Source organism: Myotis yumanensis, unplaced genomic scaffold, assembly GCF_028538775.1.
Source record: "Myotis yumanensis isolate MYYU_CA2020_CCGP unplaced genomic scaffold, mMyoYum1.0.hap1 SCAF_8, whole genome shotgun sequence".
In the NCBI taxonomy this organism is placed as follows: domain Eukaryota; kingdom Metazoa; phylum Chordata; class Mammalia; order Chiroptera; family Vespertilionidae; genus Myotis; species Myotis yumanensis.
Genome location: NW_027223759.1, coordinates 45,595,366 through 45,618,254, shown reverse-complemented (window position 1 = coordinate 45,618,254; position 22,889 = coordinate 45,595,366). Strand labels below are relative to the sequence as shown.

Below are 22,889 nucleotides of genomic sequence, written 5' to 3'. Positions count from 1 at the left end.
TAGTTGCATAAAAGATACAACATAAGGAATTTATATAGTTTTATATTTGCATATATTTCGCATCCTGAAAATATTTTAATTTAACAAGAGAATCCTAAGTATCCACTTGGGTTTGAGAAATTCTGCTCTGGGTGACTGGGAGCCACTCAGAGATACAGAGAAATGGCAGATTTGTGCTCTAGAAAACTCACTCTGGCAGCAGTGTAGAGGGATGACTTGAAAGTATTTAAGGCAGAAAGGAAGCTGTTAATTTTAATATGATAAAACGGAGAGACCCTACATTACTCAGGGGGTATGATGAGGAGATGCTCAAGAGTTCGTGTTAGAATCAAAAGGACTTGGTTGTGGGTGAAGAAAAAGAAGGCATCTTAGCTTGACTGTCTCTTGGTGAAGTAAATACCACAGGAAGACAAACAAGTGGCCGTGAGGGGGCAGGAGGGAGAAAAGAGATGATGCATTCAGTTCCGCAATTACTTGAATTTTATTTCAGCCAAAAATTCCGTTATCTTTTCTGAGTCTCAGTGTTCTCAGTGACAGCTGCATTCACAAAATTACCAAATTAAGTATTATAGCGCTGTCTAAAAATACACAAAGCGCTCCACAGTATGCTGCAAATAAGTTATGAAAAAATCAGCAAACGCCCAGCCCCTAAAGGAAATTCAGCAGGGTTAAAGAGAGCTGTGGCACATTTTTACTGAACACTTTGTGACCCACACACGCACTGAGTATTGTACTTCTTGCTGTGAGTCAGACGCCCTCTCTCGCTCGCGTATGTCCTGAACAAGAGGTGGCGAGCCAAGCCCACGCAGGAGAGGCAAAGATCACTCTCAAGGTACACACCCCGGGGACACCCCGGGGCTTGATTACGGGAAATTCCGTGCAGGGGAACTTTGACTCTGCCGGCAGGGCTCGCTACTTCCATTTCGTTCTATTTAGAGGAATCAACGGGGAATACCTTAGGCAGCCCCATCAGAATATAAGCATTGCACCTGTTACTCCCGTTATGGGGGGAAAAGGAGGCTAGAGGAAGGAAAATGCAGCAATGATCGCAAAACCAGCCTGGGTCCTCGCAGACCGCAGAGGGACGGGCCTCGGGAAAGTAATTCCACACTCGCTGAGCGGGAGAGCCTCGCCTCCTCCACCACCAACTCCGCACACACAGACCCAGACAGTGTGACCGTTACCCTGGGCCACGGCATCCCACGTGGGACTGAAGGGAGAGCCGCGGGGCGTACCTTTCGCGCTGGACGCTGCCTTGGGGGTCGCACTCGACTCGGCGCCTCTCTCGGCGCCTCCCACAGCGCAAGTCCGGGGCCGAGAGGCGTGGGGGTGCCCGGGCGCTAGGGACGGGTCCCTGAGAGCGGGGCACCGGAGGCTGCAGCACGGCGCGCACGGGGTTCTCTGCCTCCGGAAGGGCGCACCGCCGTGACAGCCAGGCTCCGCCCAATCAGAGGGGCGGGGCGGGGCGGGGCTGGACCGGCGGCCGGAGCGGGTGCTCCGCACCTGCCGCCTGATGGGAACTGTAGTTCTGGGAGCAGCCCGGCTCCCTTGGCGGCACCGGGAACTACATTTCCCGAGCAGGGACCGGCGCCTGCAGGCTGCGTGTTACCGGGGCGACGCAGGCCGCAGCCCGGGCGAGGACCAGACGGCGTTGGGGGGCAGCCCGTACAGGGGGGCGCCTTTTCCTGCCCTGCTCTTGGTGATCAGGCGGTGCCATCTGTGTCTCCCGTGCCGCACTGTCCTGCGCCCCGCTGCCCGGCCCCCGTGTTAGTTTTTCCTGGTCCCGGCAGGGAGTTGGGGCCTCGAGGTTCCGACGGAGCGGCCGTTGCTCCGCGCGGGGGTCTGGATCGCGCCCCTCTCCGGCCCCGCGGCGGCCCGACCCCTATGGGCCCGATCCGGAAGCCCAACGTGTGCCGCCGGCTGAGCCGCCGGGCGCTGGGCTTCTTCTCGAGCGACGCGGGCGCGGTGCAGAGGACGAACCTGGGCATCCTGCGGGCGCTGGTGTGCCAGGTGACCGCCTGCGGGCGGGCGGGACCGAGGGCTGCGGGCGCCTGGTGCTCAAGCCTTCTGGGGTGCTCAAACCTTCTGGGTGCCGATTTTACGCGGTAGAGCCCTGTTTTAAGGTTATTTGTGATGGAGAGGGGCATGGATGCTCTGAACCTGGAGGATTAGTAAGTAGGTAATAGGACCGCCAGATGCTTTTAATTTTTTAAGCTGCTTATGTCTTCCTTGCAAATAATCTTTTGAAAAGTTGGTCACCCCACTAAAACCAAAACGTGAGAGTGAGGCAGAGTGGCGAAGAATTGAACATAATGTTTTTAAATTACATACGTGAAACTTATTTGAAAACCCTAAATTTAACTATCCATCAGAAAATTGGTGCACAGTAGAGGCTTATGAGTTACTAGGAGCCCGATGCACGAAATATGTGAACGGGAGGGGGGGGTCCCTCAGCCTGACCTACACCCTTGCAATCGGGGACCCCTCTCAGACTGCCAGATGGGGCCTATCCTGGCAAAGCATCCATCTCGAAATCCCAGACCACTGGCTCCTAACCGCTGGCCTGCCTGCCTGCCTGATCGCCCTAACTGCTCACCTACCTGCCTGCCTGATCGCCCTAACTGCTCACCTGCCTGCCTGATCGCCCTAACTGCTCACCTGCCTGCCTGATCGCCCCTAACCACTCTGCCTGCCTGCCTGATGGGCCCTAACTGCTCACCTGCCTGCCTGATCGCCCCTAACTGCTCACCTGCCTGCCTGATGGGCCCAAATCACTTCTGCCTCAACCCCTGCTGCTGCGGCTTTGTCCGGAAGGACTTCTGGAATGACATCCAGAAGGTCTTCGGCTGTCTGGTCTAATTAGCATATTATGCTTTTATTATTATAGATTTCCTAAACCAAAATTCTTTGTGTCTTTCAGAAAAGTACAAAATTTAAGAATGTTTGGACTACTCATTCCAAGTCACCTATAGCCTATGAAAGAGGAAGAATATATTTTGATAATTATCGGTGCTGTGTCAGCAGGTATCTTTTGGGAGGGAATTTTTTTTGCTGTAATCCACCTCACTGTTGATCTTAACAATTTTATAGAACCACATGCCTGCATTAGAACATAGTGAAATAGGAGAATGGAAAAATGTGTCCAAAACAGGTGGTAATATGGGTGTAATTTGAAAATCTTGTTAAATCTGAAGTTGCAGGTTTCATCTTTGTAATTACCATTTAAAGTAAAATTACTTTGTAGTGCAGGCAAAATGATAAATTGCTCTCGGAGTAGTGTGTAGTATTTTATTCTGCTTAAAAGATATCAGAGTCAAGAGAGCCAGGTACCTAATAATTAGATGTTGCCTTAGAGGAGATTGTCTATGTTTTGTTGTGGAAGTACTTGCCTTTTTGTTTTAGAGGAAATTTTCAAGTTTGCTCAATTAGAGAATTAGTATAGTACCCATTACCTAGATTCAAAAGCTATTAATGATTTTGCCACATTTGCTTTATCTCTTTGCTAAGAATTTTAAAGCATTTCTAAACATTGTGCTATATTAAGTGTGCTTCTCTAAAAAATATGGGCATTTTCTTCTTTAAATTGCTTTATTAAGTATAATTCACATACCATACAATTTACCCAGTTAAAATATGCAGATCAATGATTTTTGGTTCATTGAAATTCATACTTAATGAATATGAATGTGATGGACCATTGGTGGTTCATAGAGGCAACCCTCACTGCAGTTAATTTTAGAGCATTTTCATTACCTCAAAAAGAAACTGTATACTTTGTAGCAATCACTACAATGCTTCCATCACCCTCAGCTCTAAGTAACTGCTAGCCTACTTTCTGTTTTTATAGATTCACCTATTTCCTATAAATTGAATCACATGTGTTCTTTTGGCTTCTTAGTAGAATCACATGGCTTCTTAGTAGATTACCAGTTTATTATCAAAGGATCAGCCAGATGGAAGCGATGCCTAGGACAAGGTATGTGGGAAGGGGCATGGAGCTTCCATGCTCCCTGCATCTCCACATGTTCACCAGCCCAGAAGCTCCTCGCCTTTTCTCATATATACAGGGGTGGGCAACAGTACACTTACAGTTATGAGTATGCGAAACAGTGTTTATTTGTTTTATTTATTAATTATTGTATTATTTTCTGTACGAGCAACTGTAAACCTACTTTTGCCCCCTCCCTGCACACATAATGCTATATATTTCCCTCTAGGCATTGTTTTTGGTGTATCCACAAATGCCAACATTCTGTGTATTTGTTTTAATTTTGTTCAAAATATTTTAAAATTTCTCTTGAGATTTCTTCTTTTACTCATGTTAATTAGTAGTGTATTTAATGTTCAGAAATTTGGGGATTTTCCGGCTATATTTCTGTTACTGATTTTAAATTAATTCCACTGTGGTCTGAGAGCATACTTTGTATCATTTTCTAGTCTTTTAAATTTGTGGAGATGTATTTTATGGCCCAGATTGTGTCTATCTTTGTGAATTTTTTCATGTGAGCTTGAGAAGAATGTGTATTCTGCTGTTGTTGGGTAAAGTATTCTGTACATGTCAATTAGATACAGTTGATTGATGGTACTGTTCAGTTCAAGTATATTATTACTGACTTTCTGCCTGCTGGATTTGTTAGGTACTGACAGAGGTTGTATTGAAATGTCCAACTATAATAGTGGATTTGTCTGTTTCTCCTTTTGTCCTATCAGTTTTTGTCTCTCATATTTTGATACTCTGTTGTTAGATGATACATATTAAGGATTTTTATGTCTTGGAAAAGTAACTGCTTTACCATTATATAATGCCAGTCTTTATCCTTAATAATTTTCGTTGTTGAAGTTTGCCTGGTCTGCAATTAATATAGCTACACAGCATGATGTATCTTTCTCTGTCCCTTTACTTTTACTCTATCTGTGTCTTTACATTCAAAGCAGGTTTTTTTGTAGCCAACATATATTTGGGTCTTGTTATTTTTAATCCGCTCTGACAGCCTCTGTCTTTCAGTAGGTGCATTTTAGACCATTTACATTTACAGGGATTATGGATACAGTTGATTTAATACTTAACCATATTAGTAACTATTTTCTAGTCCTTGCCTTTGTTCCTTATTCCTTTTTTGTCTTTATTATTTTTGTTTCCTCTGGTTTTAATTGAGCATTTTACTAGTATGTGATTCATTTTCCTTCCACTCAGCGTATCAATTATACTTCTTTTTAAACATTTTTAGTGGTTGCCTTATAACTTGCAATATACATTACAACTAATCTAAATTTCTTTCATGTAACACTGTATCTCTTCATAGGTAATGCAGATACCTTATAATAGAGTATTTCTAATTCTTCCCTACTGCCTTTTATAATATTGCTGTCATCCATTTTACTTGTCCAAAAGTTATAATCTATTATTGACAAGTTTTTATCTGTTATTAAGAATAAGAAGAATAAAGGATTTTGTTTTATATTCATTTCTTTCTTCTCTAACACTTTTCCTTTCTCAATGTAGGTCTGAGTTTCTAACCCATATCATTTTTCTTCTCTCTGAAGAACTTATTTGAAAATTTCTTGTAAGGTCTGCTGGCAGCAATTTTTGTTTGTCTGAGAAATTCTTATTTCTCCTAGACTTTTGAAGGATAATTTCTTGGGATACAGAATTTTTGGTTGGTGGATTTTTTTCTTTTATTACTTAAAGTACTAGTATTTCACTCCATTCTCTACTTACTTGTATGGTTTCTAAAAGAGAAGTCTAATGTAATTCTTTTCATAGGTAAGGTGCTCCCCCCCTCCCCCACCACCACTACCCCACCCCCACCCCAGCTTCTATTAAGACGTTCTCCTGTTTTTTATTTTCTACAGTTAGTATATGATATACCTAGGTATAGATTTTTTGGGTATTTATCATTCTTGTTGTTCTGTAAGCTTCCTGAATTTGTGGTTCTGTATCTAACATTACTTTTGCAAAATTCTCAGCCATTATTATTTCAAGTGTTTCTTCTGTTTTGTTTTCTCTTTGTTCTCTTCTGGCATAATGTACATTACATTTTTTCTAGTTGTCCCATAGTTATTGGATATTCTGTGCTGTGGGTTTTTGTTTTGTTTTGTTTTTCTTTTTTTCTAGTTTGGGAAGTTCTGCTTCTCTCTCTTTTCTTTCTCTCTCTCTTTAACTTTCTAGTTTGGGAAGTTTCTGTTGACATATCTTCAAGCTCAGTGACTCTTTCCTTGGCTGATGAGCCCACCCAAGACATTCTTCATTTGTGTTAGGGTGCTTTTGATTTCTGGCATTTCCTTTTGATTTTTTTCTTAGGCTTTTCTTTTTCATCTCTGCTTAATTACCCATCTGTTCTTGCATGTTGTCCACTTCTTCCATTAGAGCCTTTAGTATATTAACCATATTTACTTTAAGTTCCCAATCTAATTCCAAATTCTAAATTCCCAGTAAGTTCTCAATCTGAATTTCAATATCTTTGCCATATCTGAGTCTGGTTCTGATACTTACTGGATCTCTTCAAATTTTATATTTTGCATTTTAGTATGCCTTGTAATTTTTGTTGAAAGTTGTATTTGATATATCAGGTAAAAGGAATTGTGGCAAATAGGTCTTTAGAGTGAGGTTTGAGTTAGGCTGTGTTTTTTATTTGCTGTAGCTGTAGGTGTCAGAGGCTACAATTTCTTCTAGTGTCCTTGTTTTTTTTCTCCCCAGTACTGACTCCAGCAGCTTGCTCCTGGGTTTTGCTCCCAGTAAGATGTGATTCTTGGTATCCATCTCTCTCTCCAGTGTTAGGAGCTGCAGTTTGCCCTGCAACCTCAATTGTTTGATGGATACAAGAGTCGTTGATTTTCAGTTTGTTCATTTTCTTGTGGTGAGGACAGGTGGGATGACTTCTAAGCTCTTTACATGTTGGACCAGACTAGAAGTTAGGATGATTTTTAGGTAGTGTTTTAAATTTGTTCTTACTCAGGAGAGCTCCTCCCAGCAATCCTTCTGGTTCTCTATGGCAAGTTAGCCTGCTTGCAGTTTAGCCTGGATGGCCAGTGAATCTACCAGTCTCTTTCCATTTGCCTTTCATCACAATCTTCAGTGGGTTTTGAGAATGCGCTTAGGCTAGAACTTCTCCAGACTGTTGCAGACGGGCAGCTATCTGCTTCAAGACTCTTTCTTCCCCGAGGCAAAATCTTTGAGTCAAGGCTCTGGTGCTGCTGGGAGTGGGGTGGGGTCACTCTGAGTGACTATACTCTACAGCTGAGCACTTGAGGTTGGTGCAGGCATTAGCCTCAGGTCTTCTTACTTTCTCCGTGTGGAACCAGGCTTTACGAGGTGGGATAAGACAAATCTAGGCTCCAATGTTCTTAGACATGCCATGTGCAAGGTAGAACCTCTAACAAGGGTAGGCGCTAAGCAGAAGAAGGGAACCCCACCTCTTGACTTTACTCATTCAGGACTGAGTCCCAGCAACAAGCAGCTGGGGCAGGAAATAAATGCTGCCCCTCGGGAAGGTAGCCCTCTGGGAGCTGGGGTAGAGGGAGCCCGGTGCTCTTGGCTCTGGCAGTCTGGGTGGAGTGTTTGTCTTACTGAGCTGAGAATAACAGGGCGGGAGCACATCCTAGTTCAGTTACTACAAGCTCACTATTCTTACTGACTTCTAGTGGGTTTTCTTGACTAAATATTTCTTCATTTGCTGTATGCCCCCAGGACCATTTCCAGAGACTTTAAAATAGTTGACCTTTTATAATTTCCACCAGTTTTCCTGGGAGCACACCCACAGAGCTCCTCATGTTATCATGCTGCCAGTGGCAATCTGGACATTTTCTTGTATGATCATAATGTCATCAGACCTATCAAAATGAGCAGTAATTCTTCAGTTTCATTTAATGCCTTTTTAAAAAATAACTTCCCCAATTTAGAGGTATCTGTTTTAATTTTTAAAGGAAATCAGTGAAGCCCGGCCGGTGTGGGTCAGTGGTTGAGCTTTGGCCTATGAACTAGGAAGGACACAGTTTGATTCCCAGTCAGGGCACATGCCCAGGTTGCAGGCACCATCCCCAGTGTGGGGCGTGCAGGAGGCAGCCGATCAATGGTTCTCTCTCATCATTGATGTTTCTATCTCTCTCTCTCTCCCTCTGCCTTCCTCTCTAAAATCAATAAAAATATATTAAAAAAAAAAAAAGAAAATCAGTGGAAATGGCATTGTTGGTGAATAGTGTTGAAGTTCTTTAGTATGGCATTCAGGGGTGTTTTCCCCTTCGGTTAGGATCAAATATGAGGTTGCCTTCATTCCTGTGAAATTCTCTTTTTGTTAATATTCACCCAAGGATATATATTTTCCCCACATTGATTTTTAGAGGGACAGTGGAAGGAAGGAATAGAGACAGAGAGAAATGTTGATGTGAGAGAGACACATGGATTGGTTGCCTCCCACACATGCCCCCACCTGGGGCTAGGGATTGAACCTGCAACCAAGGTATGAGCCCTTGACTGGAATCGAACCCTGGACCCTTCAGTCTGCGGGCTGACACTCTAACCCCTGAGCCAAACCAGCTAGGGCAAATTCTCTTTGATTTGGGAAAACATCAAAGGTGAATAAAATCGTTACCCTCAAAATTGTGTCTAAATAGTAGTTTAATTTTAAAGTTCATCAGTTAAAACAATGAAAACATCTACGAGCACATTTCAGTAGTAATCAGAAGTATAAATGAAAAGCAAGAGACTATTTTTTACATTAAAAAATGTAGTGTTCAATACTGGCAGAAGTATAAACTTATCCAACCTTTCTGAAAGGCATTTTGGGAATAAACAAACCTTGAAGGGTATTTCCTTTTTTAATCCACTAATTTTCATTCTAAAATAATTGGACTCTTTATGTAATTAATTTTCATTAAAAAATATTAGAGAAACAAATATGAACATCATAGAATTCAACCAAGATATTCATAGTAAATGTTCATGATTCTATTTTGGAAAATAACCTGCAGATAGGTAAATGTATGTAAAGAAAACGTAGAGGGAAATGAACCAAAATGTTAATAGTGGTTATTTTTTGTATTTTTACAGTATAAATCTATTTAAATTTTATTATTTTTTAAAGATTTTTTCTATGAATATGTATTATGAATTTTATAATCAGAAAAATATTAACATATAATTAAGAAGAGGAAAGCAAACTAGTAAGTTGCATTTTGGTAGTCTAAATCTCTGATCAGGAAAAAAAAATTACTCAAACCTGAGCAAACACTGTCTCAGTTATTAAGATGAGTTATCATTAATCATTTATTTTTCTTTTTTCCCAGTGTTGCATCAGAGCCAAGAAAACTTTATGAAATGCCAAAATGCTCCAAATCAGAAAAAATAGAGGATGCTTTATTATGGGAATGCCCAGTGGTAAGATTTGTTTTTAGGCATTTGTTTTTAAAGCAATTTTAGCCTAGAACTGATTATTATTAATATATTGTACAAGGGAATAAAACTTAAATATTATAGTGATTCCTGAATCTTGAAAGGAATTAAGAGAACTTACCTTTTGATTATTATTTTTCCTCATGAAATAATACTAAAAATATATTTTTTAAATTTGATACCATTTGTAAATCTTGAAAATTAAAAAAAATTATGACCTCATTAAAAGTTCCATAAGAAATAAAAATTAGTTTGTGGTTATTCTTAGTGTTTAAAAAATCATTTTACTTACTATACTGAAACAAAATATTTTGTTACAGGTTATGTTACATGGTATGGGTAATAGTTATATTACATGACTGTTCGAAAGGGGATTCTTATGAGTTTCCTCCAGGAATCCTGTTAGGAAAATCATAAGATAAAAATAAAAAAACAATGAAGCCCTGGCCAAGTAGCTCAGTTGGTTAGAGCATCATTCCGATACACCAAGGTTGAGGTTTCGATCCTGGGTCAGAGCATATACAAGAATAAACCAATGAATGCATAAGTAAGTGGAACAACAAATTGATATTTCTCTATCTCTCCCTTCCTCTCTCGCTCTAAAATCAATAATAATAATAATCCTATATAATAAAAGGCTAATATGCAAATTGTTTCCTCCACTGGGAGTTGGACCTGGGGGTGGGGCTGGCTAGCCATCTGCCCAAGGCATCTCCTCCCCACCCCACCCCCCCACCAGCCCTGCTCCCAATCAGTCCCCCCCACCCCAATGGGGGGGGGGCAGCCTGCCAACCTCTCAAGTCCCCGCCCCCTGGCCAGCCCTGCTGCCGATTGGCCAACTGCCTGCAACCTTTCCCCCCTAACCCCCGGCAAGCCCCACCCCCAATCACCCCCCAACACACACTCTGATTGGGGTGGGCCAGTAGAACCCCACCCATGCATGAATTCTTGCACTGGGCCTCTAGTAATAATATAAGCTTATTCCATTAGGCCAGCATTGCCCTAGTGTGTATTTTTCAAAATACTATTTTCATTAGATGTTAATATCTTATAGTTGCTAAAGGAGTTTGGAGGAAATGGGTTGTAGACAAGTTTGGGGTATTCTGAGTTTAAAAGGTTAAACAAATTTATAGAATTACTTCTCAGAGCCTTTAATAGTAATAATACTTATAATAATACTAAGTAATAATAATTATTATAATTATAATATATAATATTATAATTATATATTATAATATATAATTATGATTATTATAATATATAATATAATATGTAATATATAATAATAATATTATTATAAGTAATAATATTATTATTATAATAATAATACTTATAATGTACATAGTGATTATCAAGCTATTTTTCTAAACTCTTGATCATAAAACTTCTTTTTTTTAGGTATATTTCTTTTTTTTCTTTTTGTTAATCCTCACCTGAGGATATTTTTCCATTGATTTTTAGGGAGAGTGGAAGAGAGAGGGAAAGACAGAAATATGGATGTGAGAGAAACACATTGATTGGTTGCCTCCTGCATGCACCCTGACCAGGCCTAGGCCGAGGAGGAGCTTGCAACCGAGGTTTGTGCCCTTGAGTGGAATTGAACCTGGGACTCTTCAGTCCACAGGCCGATGCTCTATCCACTGAGCCAAACTGGCTAAGGCTAGGTATATTTCTAAATAATAGTCTTCCCTGGGATCAGTGTAATAAAGAAATACACTGAGGAAACACTACAACTAATTAATCAGGTCTTTGAATCTGGTTGGTTGTTCTTTAGGGAAAATAGAACTCACAATATGTGACCAAAAATACTGTTTAGAGGATAAGAAAGCTCTAATTTGAATTTACCATTAAAATTATTTTTTTAATATATCTTACTGATTTTTTACAGAGAGAAAGGGAGCGGGATAGAGAGTTAGAAACATCGATCAGCTGCCTCCTGCACACCCCCCACTGGGGATGTACCCGCAACCCAGGTACATGCCCTTGACCGGAATCGAACCTGGGACCTTTCAGTCCGCAGGCTGACGCTCTATCCACTGAGCCAAACCGGTTAGGGCCCATTAAAATTACTTAGAAAACAAAACAATACACTGTTTTTATATAGAATTGTAGTTTTCTGTAGCTACAGCTTTCTTTTTTCCTGGACATGTTTTTTCTGTTCACAGAAGGCTCCATTTTAAAAATCAGAAAGCTTTAAATCTATGTTTTCTTCCCCAACTCCTTATTGAAACCTAAAAATAACTGTTTCTATGTGCCCCAACATAGAAAGCCTTTTGCATCCATTTTCATTGGTGCAGGGAGGATGAGGACAAATTTCTTAATTGAGAAAAGTTTTGAAGACACTAGTACAAAGCACCTAAACATTTAGAGCAGTCTTGTAAAAATAGAGTTTCAGGTAACTTAATTCCTAGCGTCACTTCTTGTTAAACATTTTGTTCTCGTTTGAAGTGAAGATTTTCCATTAAGAAAAATTAAGAAACATATTGCATTGTTTTTAACATACTGATGCGAAACTATATTTAAATTAGCACCATTCTTTTCTGAGACGATGTGTGGAATATAACTTTTGGTTTAGGAAAATAGCTGAAACCTATTATATATGCTCCTTCATATTCTTTTTTTTTTAAATAGGCAAGGTATAAATACTACATTTTTAAAAACTTTAAAATCTCCATTAGATGATACTTATATAACACACCATATAATAAAAAATTGATTTTAAAAGTATCTCATTTCTTTTTCTAACATTTGAAAGGGAAGACAAACTTTTGAGAGCATGTATAAAATAACGATGCCTTCATTTTTCTCTGTTCACTTACTGCCTAAGCAAATACTAGGTTAATTTTAACTTCCTTATTTGTAACTCTCCTCTTAGAACTTCCTTTTTATTCCACAAATCAAATAGAACCTTTTGCTTTCTTTGTCTTCCTGTCTTAGACTTCCACCTGGTGGTAGCTCTGCAGCGGCAGGTGCACCAGGCAGCTATCCTCTTCCTGTTGGGGGTGTAATTCCTTGGTGACGTAGGATATCTTTAAACCAGGCCCATCTTCTGTTCTCATTGGGCTGCCTTGATTCTGGATTATAACTTTTCATCCTGAGCTAGAATGGAGCCACAGTGAATAATGGGATAATTTGCCCTTTTGACTTCTGTCAAAAGGAAAATAAGTCTTAGAAATATCTATTCTAATGATGACTCTTAATTGCTATGCTATTCTACATGGTCTTAAGAACTTGTTATTGTTGTTATCACAGCAGCAGCATTAGTAATACTCCTACTACTATTGTAAAGATTGGTTAACATTTGTTGAATACTTAATGATAAATAATAATAATATGTTATTTCACGTACTGTTTTAGTGCTTATATGAATAGACTCACTTAATAACTTAATGATGAAAATAATCACAAACTGTATTCCTGAAACCTCTCATTTTATTTATCAATGTCACCCCAATAAATGTGATTTTTAAAAAAACCCACAAAAAATAAAAAAGAAAAGGAAAACAATTACCCACAACCTTATTTTTCTTTGTCTTAATTCTTTATTTGTGTATTTGAGCATTTACTATTATTTCTTTGATATACTTATTTGACTATTTCTTTAATGCTTAGCTATTTTCTTTGGGCATTGAGTACTGCAGATTGTTCATGGCCAAGTAGTTTTACTTTTCCATCTCATTTTTTTAGGGTGAAATGCTGCCCAATCCATCAGATTATAAATCCTCACTCATAGCACTGACAGCCCATAACTGGCTACTTCGTATATCAGCAAGTACGGGAAGAGTCCTTGAGAAAATATATCTTGCTTCATATTGCAAATTCAGGTATTATTTGTGACTTTATTATTCAAGATTTTATTATAAAAATTTGAGAATTGTGGCCCAGGAAACTCAAAGTAAGTTTTGTGTGTGTGTGCACGCACATATGCGTGTGTGCACGCACGCATGTGTGTGTTTTAGTTTTCCATTGCATATCTGGATCTCAATTTATAAATCTATTCTTTTTTTCTCTCCTCATGACTAAATTTGAAGTTCTGAGGATAGAGACCCTTTATAATGTTTTTTTGTATCCTTATCAGTAGCTAACCTGTAGTAGTTGGCAGATAAACTTTTAAAAAGTCTTGTGTTTTCCATCTATAATAATAAAAGCGTAATACAGTGGGGCCTTGACTTACGAGTGTCCCGACTGAGTTTTTCGAGATACGAGCCGTCTCGGCTGATTTTTTGCTTTGAGTTGCGAGCTAAAATTCGGGTTACGAGCCAGCTTCAGATACCCCACCGCTAGTTGGCACAGCGAACGTCACAGTGAACGCCACAACATCAGCCCAGCATCACGTGTCTCACTCGTTCACTTTTTGATTTGACATACGAGTAATTTGAGTTACGAGCTCCGTCACAGAACGAATTAAACTCGTAAGTCAAGGCCCCACTGTATGCTAATTAGACCAGGCGACCTTCCTGATGACCTTCTGTAGGAAGCCGGTGCTGCTGCAAGTTTCATGCAACGGGCCTCTAGTCTACAAATAGTATTCTATATGTAAGATGCACTTTATGGTAGATTGTCCTGAAGGCTAGTCTGTTTCAGTTAAATTACCCACCCAGTACAATCTAAGAACTGTTATTTTAACAACTAGTTTTATAAACTAGATGTCAATTTTGAAGTATATGCATTCAAAACGTGAAAGTAATATTTTTATACTTTATATAAAATGGTTTTTGTTTTCTAAGTTTGAATACTGTTAGATCACACAATTTTTATCAAAACTCAGAAGGATTAAAGTTATATATTTTATAAGAATATTTTCATATAAGGATTGGGAGGGAATTCTTTTAGCTATTTGTTTTTAAAATAAATTGCTTTGCTTTTATAATTTAAATAATTAAAAAACTTGACATATGACTGGCTGGTGTGGATCAGTGGGTCAGCCCATGAACCAAGAGGTCACCAGTTCGGTTCCCAGTCAGGGCACATGCCTGGGTTGCAGGCTTAATCCCCAGTAAGGGGGGCGGGGGGTGGGGAAGTGCAGGAGGCAGCTGATCGATGATGTTTCTCTCATTGATATTTCTCTCTCTCTATCCCACTCCCTTCCTCTCTTTCTAAAAATCAATAAAAACAGCCCAGACAGCATGGCTCAGTAGTTGAACGTCGACCTATAAATCAGGAGGTCATGGTTCGATTCCCTGTCAGGGCACATGCTCAGGTTGCAGCCTTGATCCCCAGTGTGGGGTGTGCAGGAGGCAGCCGATCAATGATTCTCTCTCATCATTGATGTTTCTATCTCTCTCTCATTTCTCTCTTTCTCTCCCTTTCCCTTCCTCTCTAAAATCAATAAAAATATATTTTAAAAAATAAAATAAAAATCAATAAAACATTTTTTAAAAATTTGACATAAAATATATATTATATTTTGATTTAAGTATAAGGAAGCCTCCTCCCACCCCCAAATGAATAAACTTTGCTTCATTCTTTTAAAAGATACTTGAGCTGGGACACTCCTCAAGAAGTCATTGCAGTCAAGTCAGCTCAGAACAAAGGCTCAGCATTGACCCGGCAGGTAGACATCTTTAAACATTCCATAAAATGAAGAATTTGTTTTTTCCATAGGGATTTGTCTGCTGATTTGTCGTAAAAGAACTAATGATCTTTGTCTTCTGAACCATGCTATACAAGTTGTTTACCACAAATTTCAGAAATTCCCTTTAAACCACTGTGGGCTAGTACGGACTATTTTACATTCCATGGTAGAAAGAAATTGACTGGATCTTGTTCTTCAAAGTAAGGAAGCCATCCTCTTCAAGCAGAGAAATCACTCAAGCTTTTATTGTCGATACTCTTTTCTCATTTCATTACGGTAGATAAGTCAGAGTAACACTGCTTTTAAATTATATAACCATGATAACCATGTGTCTTTCAATTAGGCTCTTTATTGTTTGAATTCCAATTTACAATATTAATTGTTAATATTACATTAAAATATAATGTATTAATTTATTTTATATGAACATAAATGTATAATTTATAATATAATATAGGGATATATTATACAATATGTAATATGTGTTTTGTTTTACAGTATATAAAATGTTTTTGTATAGAATATAAACTATATTTTGTTGCTAAGAAATGTTTAGTTTTATATTTACTTTTATAAGTTTTGTGTATATGTGCATATGTGTGACTGAAGGGTGAACATTTTAATGGACATATTTTGAACATGTATGAATCTCTGTTTAAATAACTCTAGTGTAGACAGATGGGTGTTTTCCATTCGTGAAACCATCTATAACTGCATGCTAGGACAGTTGGATGTTCTCAGCTCAGGAAACAGTGCTTCTGAAATACCCTTGAGAGCTGCCTGTAATTTCAGTCTTTCCTTTTAGGCAGGCCTTCCACAGCCTGTTTTGCTGTACCTTGCAGTGTTCCATGTTCTACCTTTTTCACTCATAGGGATTCTGGAGATCAACAAAAAGGTAAGTGCTCATTTCTGATTTAATTATTTGTTTAGTAGGTGTGATTAGAAATGTTCCTCTGACTATAAAAAACTTGCTGACCTAGTTTATTTTATTTCAAAATATATGAGAACATTTAACATGGGAAGAGAGCCTAATCATTCCTTCATCTTTCTGCATGCTTTTGTGTCTCTCATGTGGATAGTGTTGAATAGTGGTCATTAACAAACCACTATTTTATAAAATTATGAAATGAGTAAGGTATTTTTCCAGAGGACTATTCCCAGGTTTGTTAAAATTATCATTAAATAAAGGTGAAAAGCTGTAACAAAAAGCCTCATTTTAATTGCAAAGTATAGATCTAAAACTTATGATATATAAACAAGTCTTATAATTAAATATGTACATTTCCAACTCATTAAGTTTTATGTTTTATTGTTATTGCCGTTCTTATTGGTTTGTGGGTGGTTATATGGGAGGAGAGAAGGACAAATTTCCTTTGGGTAAAAGAATCAATAGCCTCCCACTTTCTTTTAAGAAATTGTTACTTATTCTAAGTGAATAGTTATTTGTTGGTCTCTTCTACTAGTCTTTTTGTTGTTGTTAATCCTCACCCGAGGATATTTTTTCCATTGATTATTAGAGAGAGTGGAAGGGAAAGGGAGAGACAGAGAGAAAGAATCATTGATGTGAGAGAGACACATCCATTGGTTGCCTCCTGTGCCCCAACCAGGGCCAGGGATTGAACCTGCAAGCGAGGTACATGCCCTTGACTGGAATTGAACCCAGGACCCTTCAGTCCACAGGCCGATGTTCTAGCTACTGAGCCAAACCAGTTAGGGCCTTTTCTACTAGTCTCTAATTAAGCACCTAAAGTATTATAGAGAACAGATCTTGACAGTCCACTAGTAATCATTAGCAAACAAGATGAATGTATTTTTTAAAAGTTTATATTATATAAGCATAATATACTAAATTGCATAAAGGCTGAAGAATAATAATTATTTTATTAATTGTTTTGTATCAGGCACTTTGAGCATTTTATGACATTATAACATAATGTATTCAAGTAGGAAGTTAAGCAGGCAATAAGTGGAGGAACTGGAATTTTAAACTAAATTTGACTCCAAATTACAAACCGAATTTTAAGATAGAGTGACTATTTTATTATAGCACTCAATAACTGAAACTATGTTTGTATTACGCAAACATAGTGGGGACCCAGGGTCAGTGAAAAAAAAGTCATGAGCTAGTCAAGATCAAAGCAAACTATAATTTACCTTCTAAGAGATAACCAAAACACACAACTCATGAACATAATTGTCCTCCTTGTGCTTGTAGATTAATTGTCTATTCTAATTACAGTCTACAGCAGGAATGAACACGTAATGAAGTCATAAATTGTTTCTATTTATTCTCATATGGCTAAGATTATCATTTGAGGAATATGGTTTCAATATGCTGACTTGGAATTGAAGTATATCTTTCACTTATCATGCATGATCAGGCTACCCAGGGTCCAGACTGGAATGTACTTTAAGCTATTTATTGGGGTAGTAAATCTTTACTAAGTAACTTGTCTTGAGTAGAAATAGAAACCCATTTTCACTTAATTTCTATTCTTTTATTGCTCTAAATATTTGTCTATGTTGGCTTTTGTTAAATATTAAAATAAGCATAGGATCAAGTTCTTCATCAGAACTTCTATGGAGAATCATGACCAAGTCCACTGCACAGAAACAGAAAGGGAGCAATGAACCAAAGTCTTACTTGAATTATTAGATTCATAATAATTAATTATTATTAATTAATAATAGGTGGTTAGTCTTTAACTTGTTTGGTTTTTACATGACTAAAAAATTAAACACTATCAAAGATTTAAAGAACAAGGTAATGATAAAGATCTGGAGCTGGCTGTTTCTTATTAGAATTACTTTTTAGATCCAATCTCTCCCCCTCCAATTAGCTAAAAAAATTAAGTCTCTTTATAAATAACATTTTAGTACAAAGAACAGGTCCCTGGCAGGCTATGCATGGTAGAGTAAATATTTATTTAGAATTAGATGGATTCATGTAAAGCTATATCCATGAGGGATACAATTTGTCATTAAAAGATATTGACAAAACTGAAGCAAATAGATGAAGCAGATGAATGCTACTGCATCTCCCATTAGTGCTTCAGTGTGAGATTCCAGTGGCTTACCACTCACCCCTAATAACACCTTAATTTCAAGTTTCTAAGTTATAATTATCTTATGATGTGAGGCAGCAGTATTGTAGTGGTAGCCTGAACATTAAGCAAATGCATAAACCACTGTGAACACTCAGAGGATTGGCCTTCTGGTCTTTTCTCAGGTGATATCTACCTTTCCCCTCAGATTTTCGGGAACGTTACAGATGCTACCTTATCTCATGGAATACTGATTGTGATGTACGGCTCAGGACTGGTCAGACTCTATAGCTTCCAAGCCATCACTGAACAGGTAGAGAAAACTGGATTTTGCCTATTATAATTAACTTGAGGTTTGGACTGAAGTATGGTGTTTTTAATGAGATGCTTTTAAAGTAAGACACTTGTGTAAATTTCTACTCTACAAAAATTCAGGAAATGCAGAAAGACAAAATAACCTTTAATAGAGGGGTGGGAAGATAAACATAAAGACCCTGAATAAATAAAGACATTTTCTGTCATATACATGTGAATTTGAATTTTTCTCTCTCCAGACAGCAATAAGTAGGTGCTAAAGACACCATTTTTGTTTTGTTTTGTTTTTAGTTCATGCAACAGAAACTTGACTTAGGGTGTGCATGCAGATGGGGTGGGACTGCTGGAACTGTGGGAGAGGCTCCTTTTGGCATTCCTTGTAATATTAAACTCACAGGTATGGCTACTATATAGTATTTTTTCACCTTTAAAAATAAGTAGTCATGTAAATTATTAATTGTAATCACCCAAATGTTTTTCTTATAATTTAATTACAAACTCAATTCATTTTACTCTTATACAGCATGCTCCTTGCTATTGAATACATGTCAAGAAAAATCTATCATTCATTGATTGAACTGAAGGCTTGGAGATGCTGAGCCTTGCTTGGCCAGAGATCAATGACCTTTGGCAAGTCACTTAACCTCTCTAGTCTGGATTTCCTTATCTGCAAAATGATGAGTTGCAGCAAATGTTACTATCTTTGCCCCCACTTCACTTACTATTTTGCAATTCTACAATTTTCCCTACTTCTAAGAAAGGTATTTTCCAAGGAAAATATAATTGCCATTCTATCTGAATATAGAGCTTAGACACAGAGAGAACCCCCTAATATACTTAATGGTTGAGAAAGCACAAAAAATTAAATTATATTAAATTCTATAAATATAATAAAAATGTTCTCTATTTAACCAGCTTATCAAATTCAGCAGTTTAATAAAAAAGAAATTAAATATTACTCAGATTCAGCAGTGTATGTTAAAAGAAATAAACTATGACTGACCAGAATTAATCTTGGGAATATAAGGATGTGATTTAATATTTGGAAAGAGATATTAAAATCACATGAGTAAACTTAAAAATAATATTTATTTTTTGTATTGATTTCAGAGAGGAAGGGAAAGGGAGAGAAAGACAGAAACATCAATGGTGAGAGAGAATCATTAATCGGCTGTCTCCTGCACGGCCCACACTGGGGATTGAACCTGCAACCCAGACATGTGCCCTGACCGGGAATCAAACCCTGACCTCTTGGTTCATAGGTCGATGCTTAACCACTGAGCCACATCGGCCAGGCAAAGCAGTTTATTTTTACTACAGAAAAAATAGAAAATGAAATTAAATGAAATAGAGAAAATTTAAACCCTCATAGTTCTCCCATATGGCAATAACTGTCACCTATGTATAGTAGTAAATTGTGCTTATGAAGAGGCCTAATAAAGCACACATTTCTATAATAACATGATAAGCCTCTTTACTGACAGTGGTGGCCTCATAAACCAAAGATTAAACTCTCAAGTAAAAGGCTAAACAAAGGAATCATAGATGAGCCACTTGCTCAAACAGACCATGTGGTGCTTCACAGGCTGCCCAAAAGGAATTCTGATCTTCTAAAGATGCTGTGCCTTCTGCTTATGTATTTCTGTAAGAATAAATCCGTTACCTCTACCTAAAATTAATTGTCATTGAAGACGACTAAGAAACACCAACAGATATGGGCATCCCTGAGAGATACTGTGAGTTCAGTTGCAGACCACCATATCAAAGCAAGTATCACAGTAAAGTGAGTCAGAATCTTTTGCTGGTGGAGGTTCTTGCCTTCAGTTTATAAAAAATGCAGCACCTATGAAGCACCATAAAGCAACACGCAATAAAACGAGGTATGCTTTTATTTCTCATATGATGTCAATTTCCAAAAGCCAGTGACTAACTAGATGTACCTAAACTCCCTTAAAGTTAACTTGTCTAATAATAATATAGTAGTACTGGCTATCCTTTAATAAAGCTTCCATCGTGACAGGGCCTATCCTAACTGCTTACATTCACTGTGACTAACATCACTTCCACGCTGGAAATCCTAAGCAGGACTGCTCTTGTAAAGTTTGGTAAGTTTAACCTGTTAGTCTAGATTATGGAAGATGTCTTCCTCACATTGAAGGAATTATTAGACCTAATTATCTTGCAGGATTGTTATGAGAGTTGGAAATAGTATCTAACCCAGCCTTGTACACGGCAGATGCGTCGTAGTAAATGGCAGCTGCTTTTATTGGCTGTACTTTGTCATTTTTCCATCATAAGCACCTTCAGCCCACTTTTATCTCCACTCAACTACAGGTCACACTTACCCCGAAAACAGATGTCTAGGGGTTGACTCATAGCCTAACATTTGTTTTCTACCAGCTTTCTCTTTTCTTAGCAATAAGCCTGTTTCCTGATGTTTTTTATTTTCTTGAACACAGTGATTTTTCATTAATGGAAACTCATAGATGATGCATGCAAAGAAAAGTTGAACTCAGTTAATGAATGTTGCAAAGCTACCAGAACAGAGAAAGCTAATAAATTCCTTTTGCCCATGTCTACAGACACACCACCACCGCTCTTTGAGGTGTCCTCCCTGGAGAATGCCTTTCAGATTGGAGGCCACCCTTGGCACTACATCATCACACCTAATAAGAAGAAACAGAAGGGAGTTTTCCATATTTGTGCCCTTAAAGACAACTCCTTGGTAAATCATGAGTGATCAGACCTTTTAGTAGTAAATTCGTATCAGAAATTCTTTTTTCTCTGCTTCTCTAATAAGTTCACGTTCCTGAGTTACTTTTTGTTTGTATTAATTTGTGTAGTACTGAGGATTACAAAGAATACAGCAAAAGCTTGTGTGTCCTACCTGGAATTTAAAAACATTAACATTTGAAAATTCTTAGGGTAGCAGAGATTACTTAGGTGTTTTTTCTTACCAATCTCCCAGCAGGGGAACCCATGCAAATCATCTCTGAAAGCTTCATGGTAGGAATCAATGAAATATGTTCCGGCTGCCTCTGAAATTGCTGGTGGAATGTGTTGTTGGCTCTGCTTTTTCATGGTTTTTTGCTTTCCAGAACAGAACCAGGTAAAATTCTAGTGTTCACAATGTAAGCCATGAAACGCTCTGACCTTTCTTGAATTATTTATGGCAAAATAGGCAGGCTATTCTTAACTTATTTATGGCAAAATAGGAAGAAATGGTACATGGTAAGACAAAAGAAATTTCTATCCATTAAATCTATTTTTCTTCATTTAAAAAGTGATTTTAGGCATTGATTTATCAATTAATAAGTATCATTGAGGGCAAACTGTGTGCCAGACATGGCTGGGACACATTTCCTCAAGTTGCTTACACTCTCAAAAACACACACAAATATGTAGATAAATTAGATGCTGTCTGTTAAGTATAGTGATTGAGGTAAGTGCAAAAGAATGAGTGTACATTCCATATTTGTTTTGTATTTCTGGTTTAGTTTTGTTTATTTCTGGAACCTCTTGATAAATCAAATGAACTTTTCTGAGGCAGACTCAGCTTATTCCACCCATGTCTTTCAGGATCTTGCTCAGGTGCTGTTGGACCCAGAGCCTTTTAGAGTACGGGTCACCTTTTACCATGCTGAAGATCAGCACAGTCTTGGGTTCATTTATCTATTTCCCTTGATGTTGTGGCCAGCAGGGAACACTATGTACAGTGTCTTCTGGTTTTCTTTTTGCAGGATTATGGTTCCCTCTGTTTTTCATTTACGTACCTCATAGAACAGCTCCTGTTGGCCCCGCCCAGTGATACCCTCTTTTGCGATGCACTCTTGAGGGGCTGTTTCCTGCCATGACAAATCTGGTTTGATTGTTCACCTCCCAAGCAGAGGACATCCTTCAGCTGACAGGACCTCGCGTATCTCTTTTTTGCTTAACTTTTTCTTCCAGCCCAGCCTTACACAGTTCACATTGTGGATATTGAGTACATACTCTTCTTACATAAGAACTGATAATACATATTCTTTCGTGTGTGTAAAATGGCTTTCAATATCCATATTCAGCATGTCTGGCATGGGCTCTCCTTCTGTAATAATTGATTAAGATTATATATTAAAATACAGATTTTAGTCACATCTGTATTTTAATATATTCATAAATAATTGCCAAATCCAGGGAAAGTTTCAATCCTTTTGCTAGACAGCTTTATTGCAGTGACATAATGATGCATATGCCCATTACCTTCCACCTGTCAGTCGGAAGAGTAGATAATCCCAAAGCACATATGCATCCAAACTGAAGAATTCAGTACATGTGTCAGAGCCTTCTATTAAACTGTGCTTTAAAATCTAGCATTTGAAATAAATAAATAAATAAATGAAATCTAGCATTTGAACAAATAAACACTACAAAGTTTGTAATACTGCATAGTGTTTAATACAGAGGGATAATGTTTCTTTTGTGTGTTATAGATATTATAATAAAGAGAATAATCTCCTAAAGAAAGATATGTACAGTATGTACATATTTTATATTGAAGGAGCATCTGGCGCTAATGCCATCATAGACA

The 22,889-nt window shown here is 38.1% G+C and overlaps 2 protein-coding genes across 4 annotated transcripts in view; one reads left to right on the top strand and one right to left on the bottom strand.

The window, feature by feature from the left end:
* Nucleotides 1-1,411, bottom strand: part of METTL8 (methyltransferase 8, tRNA N3-cytidine) — a 77,808-nt gene extending 76,397 nt beyond the window's left edge. Inside the window, exon 1 of the mRNA XM_070422774.1 lies at nt 1,236-1,411. The gene's annotated coding sequence lies outside the window, so the exon portion shown is untranslated. The remainder of the gene's footprint in view (nt 1-1,235) is intronic.
* A 301-nt stretch (nt 1,412-1,712) lies between these two features.
* Nucleotides 1,713-22,889, top strand: part of DCAF17 (DDB1 and CUL4 associated factor 17) — a 35,889-nt gene continuing 14,712 nt past the window's right edge. For 2 of the 3 annotated variants that reach the window (XM_070422769.1, XM_070422771.1), the window contains exons 1-10: nt 1,713-2,010; nt 2,921-3,024; nt 3,902-3,976; nt 9,283-9,373; nt 13,076-13,212; nt 14,864-14,942; nt 15,769-15,858; nt 18,216-18,320; nt 18,614-18,719; nt 20,905-21,047. In XM_070422769.1, coding sequence (XP_070278870.1) covers nt 1,885-2,010; nt 2,921-3,024; nt 3,902-3,976; nt 9,283-9,373; nt 13,076-13,212; nt 14,864-14,942; nt 15,769-15,858; nt 18,216-18,320; nt 18,614-18,719; nt 20,905-21,047 — 1,056 coding nt within the window. In that variant the 5' untranslated portion in view covers nt 1,713-1,884. The remainder of the gene's footprint in view (nt 2,011-2,920; nt 3,025-3,901; nt 3,977-9,282; nt 9,374-13,075; nt 13,213-14,863; nt 14,943-15,768; nt 15,859-18,215; nt 18,321-18,613; nt 18,720-20,904; nt 21,048-22,889) is intronic. The other variant, XM_070422770.1, reaches the window with a different exon arrangement.